At 38.5% G+C, this 16,706-nt stretch overlaps 1 protein-coding gene across 1 annotated transcript; it reads right to left on the bottom strand.

The window, feature by feature from the left end:
- Window positions 1-7,709: 7,709 nt before the first annotated feature.
- Window positions 7,710-16,204, bottom strand: Smp_212250 (ankyrin repeat-containing, putative; the record flags this gene model as incomplete). Its single annotated transcript, XM_018798886.1, has 2 exons — window positions 7,710-8,465; window positions 15,980-16,204. The coding sequence occupies 2 exons, from the start codon at window positions 16,202-16,204 to the stop codon at window positions 7,710-7,712; spliced, it is 981 nt and encodes a 326-aa protein (XP_018646665.1).
- Between the last annotated feature and the right edge of the window lie 502 nt (window positions 16,205-16,706).

Raw genomic sequence — 16,706 nt, 5'->3', positions numbered from 1 at the left:
AAGTAGTATTTAACGATAGTCAGGAATAGAATGTCTTTCAGTAGAAGATCGAGAAGGAAAGAACGGGAACAGGAAGCAATTGTTATGAAAATGCAGGAACAATGAAATCTAAGACGATTGACTGATAATTGCAAAAGGAACAGTCAAGAATGAGAAAAATAATTGACATTTTGCAAATGAAGTATTTACTGTATGATTCTCAGATTTTGCTAAGATGTTCTATAATTTTTTGTACTGAAATACGTTCGGTTGTTCCCACTGATGTTCTTGTTCACAACAAAATTACCACCAATTCTATGGAAATTGGTTACCTCAATAAAGTTTAATTATAGAATCATATGAATTGTAAAGTTATTCCTTAAAGAATACAACCCAACCTTTTGGATTCTTCATGTCTCTATCCTTTTTCTCTTTCCAAATTTATTTCACTGTATTATACTCCAGGGCCCCCAAATGCTCTGGTACGGCCGAGAGTGGGGGGAGTCCGCTCTCCCTCTCGAAATGCTCTCACATGACCAGCGAATATATAGCCTCTGCCAGGGAAGTCCTACTCACTGCCTTCTCGTGGCGGGGGTGTTGTTTACAAAATTGAGAGGACGAAAAGCGAATGTCCGGCGCTTTAACCGGGTTGGTGGACAAGGCGAGTCCACCTAGGGGAGTTGGAAAACCCTGATTCCAAACCAATGGTGCACATGGGCTGGCTCCAGTATCCTGAGGGAACAAATGGCGTACGAATCAGTCGTTGATCACCGGCTGCCATGGGACTGCATCTCCTCACGATGCTCCACTGCCTTGTGGATCAGATCTTTCGGTCAAAGGCTCCGGGTGTGGGCCCCTAAGAAAACCACCTGCTTCAGTTCGGGCACCTGGGCAGTATCACGGCCCTCACACAAATCAAATGAGATTTGTATGGCGCATATGTATCTGGTACTTCCTTGTATCAATATTTGTGTTTAAATAAATAAATAATACTCCTTGAATAACATCTTCAAACCCTAATCATTCACATAATGCTTATACTCTTACTACTTCTATCACTATAGGATTTGAATCGACAACTTCATCTCTGTGCTAAAGTGGTATGGCAACTCGAACTGATGTACGTACGTACGAAGTTCTACGTTGTGACTGACTGACTGAAAGAATACAAATCTTTACTCAATAAAATTGTATGAATAATATACTTATCAGCTAAACTCCGAATGAATCATTTATGTTAAGTCGTTCAAAATAGTAAGAATGTAAAACACTACTAATTCAAATCTGTACGGAAAGTTATCACCACTTGCATGAATCAGTGTCATTCATAAACTTGACTGTAAACAAGTATGCAGTATGATGCAAAATAGTAGACCACTTGAAGTACAAGGATTTTGATGTGAACAGAGAAACAAGAAGCCTTGACAAACTACGAGGATGTTATTTCATTTCATTCAAAGACTGTATAATAGTAACATTTACTTTTGTCCATAATCTACTCTACAGGTCATGAGCTTTCGATTGATGTGTAATTCACTGCCAAAGCCTTTTTTGTTCCAAAGCTATTGTAATTTAGACGAAACCTTTCGTACTCGAATCCCCCAGTTTTGGACATAATTGTATTTTCCTAATTATTGTACTTCGTGGTCAGGTTAGTCATCTATTTATTCGTGTATCTTTTTACATTAATCTGAAATCGGGTACCAGATCGGATTTGGGAATAAATTGAGTAGTGTTCCAGTTGTCTTATCTTTTCTCTTTCGTGAGCTTGTCAGGGATAGAATAGTTCTCGTCTCTCTACCCCCACTACGAACTCACGCGTACTAGCCAATCGCGTCAAGTTCTTAATCTACCTTAGATAAGTTATCCTCGGCACGAAAGTGGGTAGACAGATCAAGGACGTAATAGATTTAAATTTTCCAACCCTAACCAACTAAATATATACTGCAAGATGGATTCAACGTTTATCTATAATTTATTGTACCACTAGTGATTCGCTAGATTTGATAAGTCATCATTCCTTTCTAAAACTTCAGGGAATCCATCTCGAAGCTAATCATTAATGCGAAGATTTGTATTACTTACAGAGGTAGTATCGGGTCAAAGGTCTTCATTTCTTGTAGAAAACAATACTTTTGAATTTCTGATCCAAACGCCAATATTCCCCATCTTATAGTTTACATTCTTAACTTTCTACCATTCATGACCAAACTCAATAGTTTTACATATCAGCAAATTGTGGATAAGTATTTACATATCGACTATAGTTAATTCAGAATATGAAACTCTCATTCCTAAACGGTTTCGATGTATGTTCGTACTTCTAAATTGCCTGACACCAAACTGTTATGTGATCTTAAGTTCCTTAACCAAAATTACTTTTTACTGGATAAAATCATCAAAGACTTGGTAGTTATATCATCCTAGTATGATTTTCATTAAACATACAATGTATTCAGGTTTTGAAGGTCTGTTTGCTAGCATAATACTGTCAAATAACTTAGTTACGATCGAATGACCTATATTATGAGTCATACTTAATTTGTGATAATTTCTGTTAGCCTTTTTTCAATACGGTCAGTTGATTACCGTCTAACTTCTGACTTGGTTGACTTTACAAGCTCCAGTTGTGGATACTATGCCAGTATCCTCTTGCATTTTACTTACTTACGCCTGTTACTCCTAATGGAGCATAGACGCCGGCCAGCATTCACCAACCCACTCCGTACTGGGCCTTCTTTTCTAGTTCTATCCAATTTTTGTTCATTCTTTTCATGTCTGTCTCCATTTCTCGGCGTAATGTGTTCTTTGGTCTTCCTCTTCTCATTTAGCTTTGGAGGGTTCCAGGTGAGAGTTCGCCTTATGACGCGGTTAGGTGCTTTCCTCAATGTGTGTCCTATCCCCTTCCAGCGCTTCTTCCTCCTCTGGAATCTGGTTTTTTCTCTCCCGCAGTAGTTTGTTGCTGACAGTGTCTGACTAACATGCAAAATATTCTTTGCAGACAAGTGTTAATAAACACTTGCATCTTCTGGATGATGACTTTCGTAGTTCTCCAGGTTTCCGCCTCACAAAGTAGAGCTGTTTTGTCATTTGCATTGAAGATTCTGACTTAGGTGTTGGTTGAAAGTTGTTTTGAGTTCCAGATGTTTATCAACAATAGATATGCTGCTCTTGTTTTGCCAATCTACGCCTTCACATCTGTATCAGATCCACCGTGCTCATCAATGATGCTCCCCAGGTATGTAAAGGTTTCTACACCTTCCAAAGCTTCTCCGTCAAGTGTGATTCGATTGATGCATGTTTTGTTGCATCAGAGAATTTCACTTTCCCATTTGTTTATGTTGAGACCTACTGATGCTGAGGTTGCCGCTACACTGGTCATCTTCTCCGGCATCTTTTGTCCTTGAATTTCTAATATTTAACTAAATAATATCACAGCGGGAATTTGTGTAGATTGTAGTATTTTAACAGTTGAATTCACGAGTCGACCTCAGCTACACCACCATTGAAAACCTGGAACGACCGTCCAATACTTTAAAGTTTAGCCTAGATCCACTTATGAATTCAACTGTTAAATGATATCACCTTAAGAATGAGAATTCCTCATAAAGTCACTAAAAATTTCTACATATCCACCTAATTTGATATGAATTCAAAGCTACTTCTTCAACTTTTCTAATATTTTGATCACTGTACATAATATATGCTAATAACTCTGATAAAATTTGGGATAGAAATCATGTCAGAGATTATGATTCGAAGAAAAACTTATCAAATGATTATAGTTAACTGATAAGATGATTGAAGAAAATCTATCCATTCGAATATTTCCCCTTTCTGTAGAATAGAAAAGGTTCACCCTATTTCTAATCGAGCTAAAAAAAAATGTTCTATCTTCTAATTTATTCAAGAATAGTTTGTTTTTCTTTAATGATCAATTCATTTGATTATTTTTAGTCTTTTCAAATTGAGCTTATCTAAGATTAGAATGTACATTATAGAAAGGAAATGTTATTTGTCTTTACAATTGCTTGACTATTCAATGAAATAATTCAACAAACATACATACTTCACATTGTATTTGGATTATGGTTGACGTTTAAACTAAACAAACTTGCTTTTCTGTTGAAAACATTGGTGGAGTTCAACCAAGTCTGTTGTAGAGATATCAACTCACTGAAGATAATTGGTGAACAGTTGCTCAAAAACATCGTGGATTGATTGAAATTAGACATTAACACCGTTGGATGCCGGCCGACTCAGTGGTCTATCGGTTAAGTGTTCCGGCTCGAGACTGGTAGGTCCTAGGTTCAAATCTCGCTCGCGAGGCGGGATCGTGGATGCGCACTGCTGAGGAGTCCCATAATAGGATGAAACGGCCGTCCAGTGCTTTCACGTTTCCCATGGTGGTCTAGCTTCAATTGACTCATAATTTCAACTATGAAAATACTGAAATCTCCACAAAACCCATTCTGATCTATTTCCCTTTTGTAGAATAGAAAAACGTTCACCCTATTTCTAATCGAGCTAGTTTTTTTCTTAATGATCAATTCATTTGATTATTTTATTCTTTTCAGATTGAATTTATCTGAGATTAGAATGTCATTATAAAAAGGAAATGTTTGTTTGTTTGTTTGATTATACAAACTTGCTTTCCTGTTAAACACATTGGTGGAGTTCAAACAAGTCTGTTGTAGAGATATCAACTCATTGAAGACAATTGGTGAACGGTTGCTCAAAAACATCGTGGATTGGTTGAAATTAGACATTAACACCGTTTGATGATGTCTCAGTGCCCTGGCGCGAGACTGGTAGGTCATGGGTTCGAATCTCGCGAGTGCGGGATCGTGGATGCGTACTACTGAGGAGTCCCATAATAGGATGAAACGGCCGTCCATTGCTTCCAGATTTTCCATGGTGGTCTAGCTTCAATTGATTCATGATTCCAACTATGAAAATACTGAAATCTCCACAAAACCCATTCTGATTTATTTCCCTTTTGTAGAAAAGTTCATCCCATTTCTAATTGAGCTAGAAATGTTCTGTTTTCTAATTTATTCAAGAATAATCTTTCTTAACGATCAACTCATTTGATTATTTTTAGTCTTTTCAAATTGAGCTTATCTAAGATTAGAATGTCATTATAGAAAGGAAATGTTTGTTTGTTTGTCTGTTTGATTATTCAATGAAATCATTCAACAAACATACACATTTCCCATTGTATTTGGATTATGGTTGACGCTTAAACTATACAAACTTGCTTTTCTGTTGATAACATATTGGTTGTAACATTTTGATAATCCATTTATTAACTATCAGATAGCATGAATACTATGGGAAAAGACAAAGCAGCTTACATCTGAAGAGGAAATTAGGAAAAGACATTGGAAGTTGATTTGAACAGAGAAATAGGAAGCCTTGAAAAACTACGGAAGATATTTTTGCGGACGTTATTTCATTTAATTCAAAGCTTGTATAACAGTAACATTTACTTTTGTCCCTAATCTACTTTACAGATCATTAGCTTTCGTTTGGTGTATGATTCACTGCCATAGCCTTTTCCGTTCGTTCCAAAGCTATTGTAATTAAGATGTAGCCTTCTGTACTCTATTTTCTAATCTCATCCCCCAGTTTTGAAGATAATTTTATTTTCCTAATTGTTGTACGTTGTGATCGGGTTAGTCGTCTATTTATTCATGTATTTTTTACACTTATCTGAAATCGGGTACCAGATCGGATTTGGGAATAAATCGAGTAGTGTTCCAGTTGTCTTGTCTTCTCTCTTTTGCGCGCTTTTCAGCCAATCGGGTGGTAGAATAGTTTTCGTCTCTCTACCCCACTTCGAACTCACGTATACTAGCCTCAAGGTTAAGCCAGTCAGTCAATCGCTTCAAGGTCTTAATCTACCTTAGACAAGTTATCCTCGGCACGAAAGTAAGTAGACAGATCAAGGACGTAACAGAAGTGGAGAGGACATACATTACGGAAGTCATCAAACTGCATTACGAGGTAAGCGCTATCTTGGAATTCTGAAAGGAAACGGAAAAGAGGAAGGCCAAAGAACACACTGCTTCGGTAAATGGAAGCAAACATGAAAAGGATGAATAGCAACTGGAAAGAATTGCCCAGGACAGTTTTGGATGAAGAATGCTGGTGTGTAGCCTATGCTCGTCAACGAGGGGTAAAAGACGTAAGTAAGATAGCATGGATCCAACACAGGCAAGAACTGATCTAAACTAAATTGATGGTTCGAGGCATCTGATGATGACTAATCAACTCATGTTCTATTTCCTTGTAATATTAAGTAAAATTAAACATTTCCAGGCATTTTACATTTCTCTGTAATATTTTAAGACAATCTTTGCTAACTTTTACTATATGTCTAATGGTATGAATTAGGTTGAACAAGTATATAAATCACATTTTTATTCTGTAATCAACTCTCCGTTCAACTTTATCGTGAAAAGTAGCAAGCGAGACCAATATACTCTTGAACTATATGTGATGCGATTGATTAGCAACCAAGACTGTCAGCTTTAAACCAGTACGCTTTAGGTTCAAAGTCCGTCTGAACTATATTTCAATCTCAGGAGTTGACTAGCAGTTACCTTATTCTTCATATAAGAAGTGTACTTCAGAATTGATTAGAAAAACCAAAACTTCAATGACTGATTACAGTGTTTGTAATAACTCATAAATGCTACTACTCAATTTCTCTACATTAAGCAAATTATATTAATGGATGTTTTCACCTTTTAACGTTGGTGTTCATTCCTACCTACTATAATGAGTTTTAGATAAATCTGAGAATTTCTAATTTTTTTGTTGAGCAAAAGCAATAAAAATAATCATTCGATCTACTTACTTACGCCTGTTACTTCCAATGGAGCATGGGCCGCCGACCAGCATTCTCCAACCCACTCTGTCCTGGGAAATCTGGTTGTCAAAAGGTGCATCGACCTCATGACTTCCGAAGGAACTCGGCTTTCATCATGAGACGTCATAATTATTCCTTCTACTCCCAGGGCAGAGTTTAAATGGTTTGAGTAATTTTTTCTGGTTAGCGTTTTTTAGCGAGTTGGTTTTCTACGGGATGGGGTCGCTAACCCCATGCCTAACCCTCCTCCTTTACCTGGGCTTGGGACCGGCAGAAACCTCCAGAGGAACTACAGGCGGAGTTCCAGTATAGTAATAAATTACGATATTATACAATTGAATATACATCCAAGCAATGATAGGTTTGAAAGATACATCAAGTGTTTTGTAAGCTTCCAAAAAGGTGGAGATAGAATAAAATCGATTCTAAACATTCTTAATTTATGAAAAAGAGAAAAAAAAGCGAGCTACATTTTAGATCGCTAACTTTTTTATTAGAGATATATTGAAATATAAGTATAACATAAGAATTCATACACACATCAAGCTTAAACGGCAATAATGAAAGAGATAGATGACAAAAGAATAAATACTGGTTACGAAGTTATTAGTTTTGTGATAGTGAATAGTTAACACTTACATGAATATACTATTCATATCTGTTGTAGTGCTGTGTGCTTCGCTAATCGTTCACTTCGATAATCGTTATAATACAAATCTTAACGGTGCATCAAATCAGAAGGTAAAGAGAAGCGGTAGCTACAGTTTATTTTCAAATGACGCAGATCAGAAAATGAACTCATATGAGAAGTTCTCTATTGACAATCTATCTGATGGTCTACTTTCTTTTTTTTCTAAACTTTACCAACAGCATCATAATAATCTAAACGTAAACCTAACCATACATTTAGATAATCTTTATCATGTATTGAACAATGTATTAATCGAGGTATAGAATTTATGATAGATGGTTCTATTGGAATTTGTCGTTTAAGCCATCCTATACAAACACGTGCTGATTCATTTGGTTCAATTATTTTACCATTCATTTTCATTTCGCTGAATTCATTTCGAGTTTGTAGATTCCCATGATTTTCTATTAGTTCTTTCAACATATTTGTATTTAACGGTCCTGGAGAATAATTTAATACAGCTAATGATGGATTATCTATAGGTAAACATTTAAAATACATTTGTCTAGCTGCTTTACTAATACAATAATCTGACATACATGGAAATGGTTGATCCGCTGCTAAACTAGATATATTCACAATTGTAATAGGTTGATGATAAGATGTAAAATAGTCTACAAATAAACTAGTTAATAAGATTGGTATAGTTAAATTAGTATGATAATAAGTATCTAACGCATCAATATTAAAACGTTCATATGATTTTGAATGGATATTACCTAATGTAGCTGCATTATGTACAAGCATATTCCATTGACATTGAATATTCGATTTAATAGGATATGATGAAGCTAATTGAAATAAGGGGTTTAAATCATTGAGTAAATTTTCTTTATTAGCATTGGACATATCAAGTGATGATGTTGAAACTAGGATAGTTAATTTCATTTCAGAATTAGTTGACAATGAAGCATACATCTATACAAGAAGAAAGAAGAAAGGCATTGAATTATTTACATAAATTTAAACAATTTGTTTATTTATACTTGAAATCATGAGTCAATTGAAGCTAGACCACTGTAGAAAAACTGGAAGCACTGGACGGTTGTTTTGTCCTATTGTGAAACTCCTCAGTGGCAGTGCGCATCCACGATCCCGCACTCGCGAGATTCGAACCCAGGACCGACCAGTCCCGCGTCAGAACACTTGTTTATTTATGAGACACTATATTGTTTTTCTGGTCAGCGTTTTTTTAGCGATTTATTCTTTATACGGGATGGGGTCGCTAACCCCATGCCTAACCCTCATCCTTTGCCCGGGCTTGGAACCGGCAGTAACTCTAGAAGAGCTACAGGCGGAGAATGCTGGTGGGTGGCCTGTGCTCCTCCACGAGGGGTAACAGGCGTAAGTAAGTAATAAGACATTATAATGAATAATAAGTAATATAAATAAATAGCTTTAAAGTAGTTATTGTTTTAACAAACATTACTAATTAAAGATGACTACAGAAATATTATAATTATATCTCGACACTTTTTACCTACTTACTTACGTCTGTTACTCACAATGGAGCATAAGCCGCCGACCAGCATTCTCCAACCCACTCCGTACTGGGCCTTCTTTTCTAGTTCTATCCAGTTCTTGTTCATTCTTCTCATGTCTGTCTCTATTTCTCGGCGTAATGTGTTCTTTGGTCTTCCTCTTCTCCTTTGACCTTCAGGATTCCATGTGAGGGCTTGTCTTGTGACGCAATTAGGTGATTTCCTCAAGGTGTGCCCAATCCACTTCCAGCGCTTCTTCCTGATTTTTTCCTCCTCTGGAATCTGGTTTGTTGTCTCCCACAGTAATTTGTTGCTGATAGTGTCTGGCCAGCGGATCCGAAGTATCTTGCGTAGACAGCCGTTAATAAACACATGTATCTTCTGGATGATGGCTTTCGTAGTTCTCCACGTCTCCGTTCCATACAGTAGAACTGTCTTGACATTTGTATTGAAAATTCTGATCTTGGTGTTGGTTGACAATTGTTTTGAGTTCCAGATGTTCTTTGGTTGTAAATATGCTGCTCTTGCTTTGCGGGTCCTCGCCCTCACATCTGCATCAGATCCACCATGTTCATCAATCATGTTGCCCAGATATGTGAAGGTTTTCATATCCTCCAAAGCTTCTCCGTCAAGTGTAATTCGATTGGTGCATGTTGCATTGTATCGGAGAGTCTTGCTTTTCCCTTTGTTTATATTGAGACCTACTGCTGCTACACTGGTCGTCTTCTCCTGCATTTTTTGTTGCGTGTGTGATAGAAGAGCCAGATTATCTTTGAAGTCTAAATCATCCAGCTGCAATATCTCAGCACAGTCTATATGAAAAATAAAATCCATGAAATAATTGATTGTTGAACTGAATCGTACAGATAGATCCAAATAACTTGGTTGAAATTTGTATAGTTTTGGTAAATAGTAATCGGAGATAATGGGTAACATGGCTTAAAATCTGTCGTAATAGTGCAGATGTATTCGTTCTTTATTTTGCCCTAGATCTTGAGTTTTAAAATCATCTTATGCATATTATCCAGTGAACTTTTTCTTTTACCTAGGTTTACTGTATTTATGCCTAATCTTCTCCCCTACCATTGATACTGTTACTGCTTTCACTACTCTGAAATTTCTTTTAATAACCCTATTTAGCTGTATTGGTAAGGTGTGACAATTTGAACTGATGTACATATATTTCAGTTTATACGTTGCATATGACTGACCACCTAAGTGCAACACTTCTACTTTTGTTTCTACCAACCATTATCATCTATTCTGTTTGTCTTTTGAGTATTACATTTGAAAGATGTTGACAATAACATCGGCCATTTAGGTTGTATTAAAAACTACTTTAACATAAAGTTTTCAGTACAACAGAGTATCAGAATGAAGAATGCACGATCCACATAGTGTAATAACAATATTTCACATAAATAGAAAGAACGAAAAGGTAAAATTATGGGATAAATGGCCAGGAGTAGGATATTTTTGAAAGATACATTTTAATAATCAAAACAATTAACTAGATCGGGAAACCCATAATTGATGGGAAGAGTTCCTAAATAAAGATCTGTAGAATGTTAGCAAATATGCATGGATGAAGATCATAAGTTAACAAGACACAGATATGATAACAAGAATATAGACATAACTACGTAATAACTTCGTACGAAATATGAAACATAAAGAAAAATAATTTCGTTTCGTGGAGCATTGTAAGGAGATGCAGTCCCATGGTAACCGATGATCAACGATTGATTCATACGCCATTTGTCTCTTCAGAATACTGGAGCCCATATACACCATTGGTTTGGAATCAGGGTTTTCCAACTCCCCCAGGTGAACTCGCCGTGTCCAGCAACCCGGTTAAAGCGGCGGACATTCGCTTTCCGTCTTGTGAAGTTTCGTAAACAACACCCCCGCCACGAGAAGGCAGTGAGTAGGACTTCCCTGGCAGATGTTATATACGCGTGGCCATATGAGAGCATTTCGAGAGGGAGAGCGGACTCTCCTCACTCTCGGCCGTACCAGGGCATATGGGGGCATATACGCACTACAAAAAAATATTATTGGCTGTATTTTGTTATAAACCATATAAGGCGTACATAGCTAGGAAAATTGCCAAATAATTGATATAGATATAGTTTCAATTATTGAGCTTTTATTGCATTCACTCTTTACCTTCTTCGCTTGAGATTTTTAGTTCCAATATACTTTCAAACATCCCCTTCATCCGTTCTTTTTCGAACAACATTCTTTATATTTATTCATTCTCTTTAACAGATACTGATACTATTAACGTCGTTACTTGTTTGTTAATTCTGTCTTTCTGTACTGATGTGGTATGGTAACTTTGTGCAATTTAATTTTTTTCCGGGATCTAAATTTTATCAGTCAGTCAGTCACAACGTAGAACTTCGTACGTACGTACATCACTTCGAGTTGCCATACCACATTAGCACAGAGATGCAGTTGTCGATTCAAATCCCATAGTGGTAGAAGTAGTAGAAGTATAATCAGAAATCCAAAAGATTAGGGTTTGAAGAAATTATTGAAGGAGTATAGTACAGTGAAAAAAATTTGGAAAGAGAAAAAGATAAGGACATGAGGAATTCAGAAGATTAGAATTTGGTAGAACACAAAGAGTGGATGCACCTTCGCCATTGCAAACGATTTTGAGCCATGTCATTCAAGGTCTCTAACCATCGGTTGCTATCATCTCGCGAATCCCAACCAGGTAGTCTACACCTACCAACATGGCCCAGTCCACTTGTCAGTGACTTCATTGATTTGTGCCACGTTTTGGTCTGGCCACCCCTAGCTTTCTTCCAACCTACTCCTACACCATGAAACATTGCACATCGGGGCAGTCGGTGGTCGGGCATACGTAACACATGTCCCAGCCATCTCAACTGATGAAGTTTCACTACTTCATCAATCGATTTGCCATCCTTACCTAGTACCCGTTTCCTAACAACTGCATTACTTACCCGGTGGTCCCAGGATATACGAGCAATGCTTCGAAGACACCTATGATCGAACACTAGTAGCCTACGAATATCCTCTACTCTTATTGGCCATGTTTCACTGCCATAAAGTAGGACGGAGCGAACTGCTGCACAGTAAACCCGTCCTTTGGTTGCTAGACGGATATCTCGCCTACGCCATAAATGACGCGAGTTGGCGAAAGCTAGACGAGCCTTCTGTATCCGTGCTGAGATTTCGTCACATACCAGACCACAAGGGCTGATGAGACTCCCAAGATAAGTGAAGTGGTCTACACGCTCAACTACTTCACTCCCTATCATTAGTTCAGGTGTCGATGCAACCCAATCCTGAAGTAACATTTTGCACTTCGAGAGAGAGAATCGCATCCCCAACATGCCTGCATAGTTGCTTATAGTGGTCAGAAGACTCTGCATGTTGTCAGCGTCTTCACCGAGTAAAACTATGTCGTCGGCGTATTCTAAGTCAACAAGTGAGCCTCCTGGTAAAAGTTCAACTCCTGGAGGTTAAGCTGATGAAAGTGCTATCTCTAAAAGTATGTCAATGACAAAGTTAAACAAGAATGGGGAGAGTGGACAGCCCTGACGAACGCCACTTGAGGTAATCAGTTCTGATGACAGTTCACCATAGGCTCTAACTCGACCAGTTGTGTTCGAGTAGAGAGCCTTTATGAGGTTAATGTACTTCTTTGGTACTCCTTTCAGTGACAAACACTGCCATAGAACCTCACAATCAACGGAGTCAAATGCTGCCTTAAGGTCAAGAAATACTACGATTGTAGGACGTCTGAATTTGTGTCTATGTTCTAGGACCTGACGTAGAGTGAATATCTGGTCTATGCAACCACGTCCAGGTCGAAAACCAGCCTGGTTTTCTCTAGTCTGCTCTTCACGAGCTTTGGTTAGGCGACCTAGTATTATTGAAGCTAATATTTTAGACACTATATTAGTCAAACTGATCCCTCTGTGATTGTCACAGGAGGACTTTTGTCCTTTCTTATAGACTGGCACAATCAGTGATTGGGACCAGTCAGATGGAATTACGTCCAGTTCCCAGATTCTACCTAAGACCTCAGTCAATCTCACTGCTAGTACTGGACCACCACCCTTAAAAATCTCAGGGGTCAACCTGTCAGGGCCTGCTGCTCCCCCTCGCTTCAGATCTCCTATAGCTTTTTCAACCTCGCAGAGGGTTGGAGGACTTACATCAATTCGCCATTCAGGACGACTGGGGATCGTGGGTAATTGAAGTGTGGCTGAAGACCAGTTGAACTGATCCCTAAAGTGTTCTGCCCATCGATCCAATCTCCTGGATTGAGAATGAATAATATGCCCATCTTTATCTGAGATGGTTTCACTGATATTCGGGTTCCTAATACCGGTTTCTTTAACGAGTCTGAATAGCTGCCTACTGTTACCTATTGCCGCTGCCTTTTCCATCTCTCTTGCTTTCGCTACCCACCACTGCTCACGATCATTACGTAGGCTTCTTATAAGCCTGCGCTTAAGTTGACTCCGCTCTTCGTTATGTTCAGAGCCAGGTGGGATGAGTTTACGAGCATCTATCAGTGCGGTAGATGCTGCCGAGATCCATTGTTTCTCCCTAACGTTATGGTTTACCTTACTAGCGGATATCACTGCTGTTTCCACAGCTTTTCGGATGTCATTCCACGCTGCCTCGGGGTGGACACAACTTACATGGCTGCCTAACTGTTTTTCTAGTTGTTCCTGAAATATATTCTTAGCTTGCCTATCATTAAGTAGAACCCTTAGAGGCTTCCCTGCAGTGTCTTTCCTACGACCAGTAAGACGCAGACAGATACGTGCTCGCACTAGAGCATGATCTGAATCTGAACATGTGCCCCAGAATGAGCGACAGTCTTTTATCGAGCCCCTCCATCGGTGGCTGATAGCGATGTGATCTAATTGGGTCCAACGTTGGGACGAATTCGAGGGTCGCCATGTCAAAAGATGTTTTTCCTTATGCTTAAAGTTAGTATTTGCAAGAAATAGGCGGTTATCTGAGCATAGCTGCAACAGACGGTCACCATTATCTGTTCTTTTCGCCATGACACCATAAGATCCACCCAGGTGTCTTTCCCTTTCACTTAGTTTACCTACTTGAGCATTAAAGTCACCTGCTACTATTACTACATCAGAACGCCTAGCTTTTCGGAGAAGGTCAGAAAGTTTCCTGTAGAACTCATCTTTTATATCGTCTGGGCTGCAATCAGTGGGAGAGTAGGCAGAGACGACGAAGAGGCAACGACGAGTTTCCCTGTCTTTCCGAGTCCTTACTGATCCGTTTAGTCGGACAGCGCATAGATGACTGTCTACTGGGATCAAGTCTAAAAGAGCTAGTTCTGCCCTAGGACTTAATGCTATATCTACTTCAGCGAGGCCACGGGAAGCAGCATCAGGGCTTCCAGATAAACGAAGCGTGTATCGAGATGGTTCTTTATTTTGATTAGGTGCGGTCAAATGAATGACACTACTCGGATCTTGTATGCGCGTTTCGGAGACGCAGCACACATCGATGGTGTAAGATTCTAGAGTCCTAGCTAAGGAAGCCTGTTGTCCTATTTGGCACAATGTTCGGACATTAAAAGTCCCTATATGTAGTTTAGAGCGTGGTTTCAGGAGACCAGGAATAACGTTCTGTGTACTCGAATCGTTTGCCCTAGCGGTGCGAGGTGATAAAAGGACGTGGGAAGGGTTAGTCGTGGAGATAACAGAGTTATTAGGTGTAGGAAGGATTTAAAAGCGACCAACTTGGTCTCGTGTGCAGTTAAGGTTATGAGGGCAAGTATCACTTCCCGGCTGCCCACACCGTGGAAGGGTATTTTTTGAGGGACCTGAAAAAGAAGTTGGATTAGTGTTGGTCTTAACGACCTGGAAGCGTGACCGCAGTGCCCAAGGGACAACTGCTTGAGGCCGGTCACGCACGGCCTTTTTGTGGGGGATTTTTGACGTGTTAGCTCCGTTCTTCAAAAGTCCTTACCGCCGGAGACGGAAATCCGTTGGATAAGGCGAGGTGTGCGTTTTAGGGTCGAACTTTTCCGACCCCACCCCTCCTTATGGGAAGGAAGCATCGCTGTTATGCTGGTTGTCTGAAGGAAACACCTTACTGCTTTCACACCTCTGTACAGTCAGCAGTACGACTTCGCCTTCGGACCTTGGGATTGCTGCTTTTAGTCTCACCGCTCTTCAATCGATCTGTCTGGCATGGTAGGACCTTGAGGAACGATTGTCCCAGCCAGCATAGCTCAATTGGATCATCACGATAGGCAAGCCCGACCACCACGTCAAGGTAGCAGCAACGGTCGGGTCTAAATTTTATCACGGCTAAATGGTTAAAATTTCTGCTTCAGTCAAGATTGTTTTCTTATGGTGTCTAACGTGAACCGGCATACATTTGTGACAGGTTCTACAATGATAATGGCTAATTGATATGTCTGTGATAAAAGCAATAAATCTTGGTTACATTTTGATACAAGTATACAACAGCTCTTTTGTCTTCTAACCTGGGGTACTACAAGAGACAAATCGTGTACTGAAGATTTATTACGTCAGGACCAAAACAGATCAATAAACTTTTGAATTTATTCCATTGTTTACAGATTAAACTCAGTGATTACTACTTTTTGTCAAACTGTAACATACAATTAAATATCATATTGAATAAAAGATGGATGATAGAGAAATTGCGTCAAATCAATACATGATCTTACACTTCATTTCTTCATAATAATTGTATTTAACGATTTAAAATACCCAACAATGATTGATTTATTAATACAGCATGTTAATTTATAAGATATAAAAGTATTTATACATACTTTGTATCGTTTAATACATCAAATGACATTCTTTTGCTAAGCCTGTATCTTTATGATCAACCCGTTGATTTTAATAATATTAGCTACATGGGATAACAAACTTCTATAGATAAACTCACCTCGGACTCTGTTACACGAAGAGCATTAACATCGCGAGCCATTAATAAAACATTCAAAGAAGCAGCATGGTCTTTTCCGGATGACATTGACTTTACTAGTTCCACAGCAAACGCACGACCGAATCCACGACTTGCACCAGTAATTACAACAAAACAGTCAGCATTACACCATGGACTTTTGAAAGAGTTTAACTTGTTACATGCACACTCCTCCACAGAAGACATCTGAAGACAAAAAAATCATATGTATTTAATGCAAATGCATTATTGCTTTACATAAAACCCTAACGATTAGCATAACCAATTGCTTGACGGACTACAGGAATCGACAATTATTATTCTTGATGAGCCTCTAATACATGTGGTTTTTATCAGCGTTGGTAAATTCAAGATGAAAATGGATGGCTTAAACAGCTTGTTAGAAGAAAAATTGAAAACCAAAATATCTACTGAAATCCAGGAAACAATATATGAATCTAAAATAAATCTAAGGCAAGACAAGCGAAGTTCTAGAATAATCTATTAGTCTAGTGTGCCAAATAAACGTAAAATGTGTTCACACTACAAACGTTCAACTAGTCACACGTTAGTGAGCTTACGAACGATTAAGAGGGTAGTGCTAATCCTTCCTAGATCTATGCAATGCACAAAAAAACACCGATATTCACAAATACAACTTAAAATCTAATGATCACAAATTTCAATACATGTCCAGTAGTTAACATAT

The sequence above is a fragment of the Schistosoma mansoni genome (genome assembly GCF_000237925.1).
Source record: "Schistosoma mansoni, WGS project CABG00000000 data, supercontig 0150, strain Puerto Rico, whole genome shotgun sequence".
Lineage (NCBI taxonomy): Eukaryota > Metazoa > Platyhelminthes > Trematoda > Strigeidida > Schistosomatidae > Schistosoma > Schistosoma mansoni.
The sequence above is the reverse complement of the archived record's forward strand: the minus strand, read 5'-3'. Positions and strand labels throughout refer to the sequence as shown.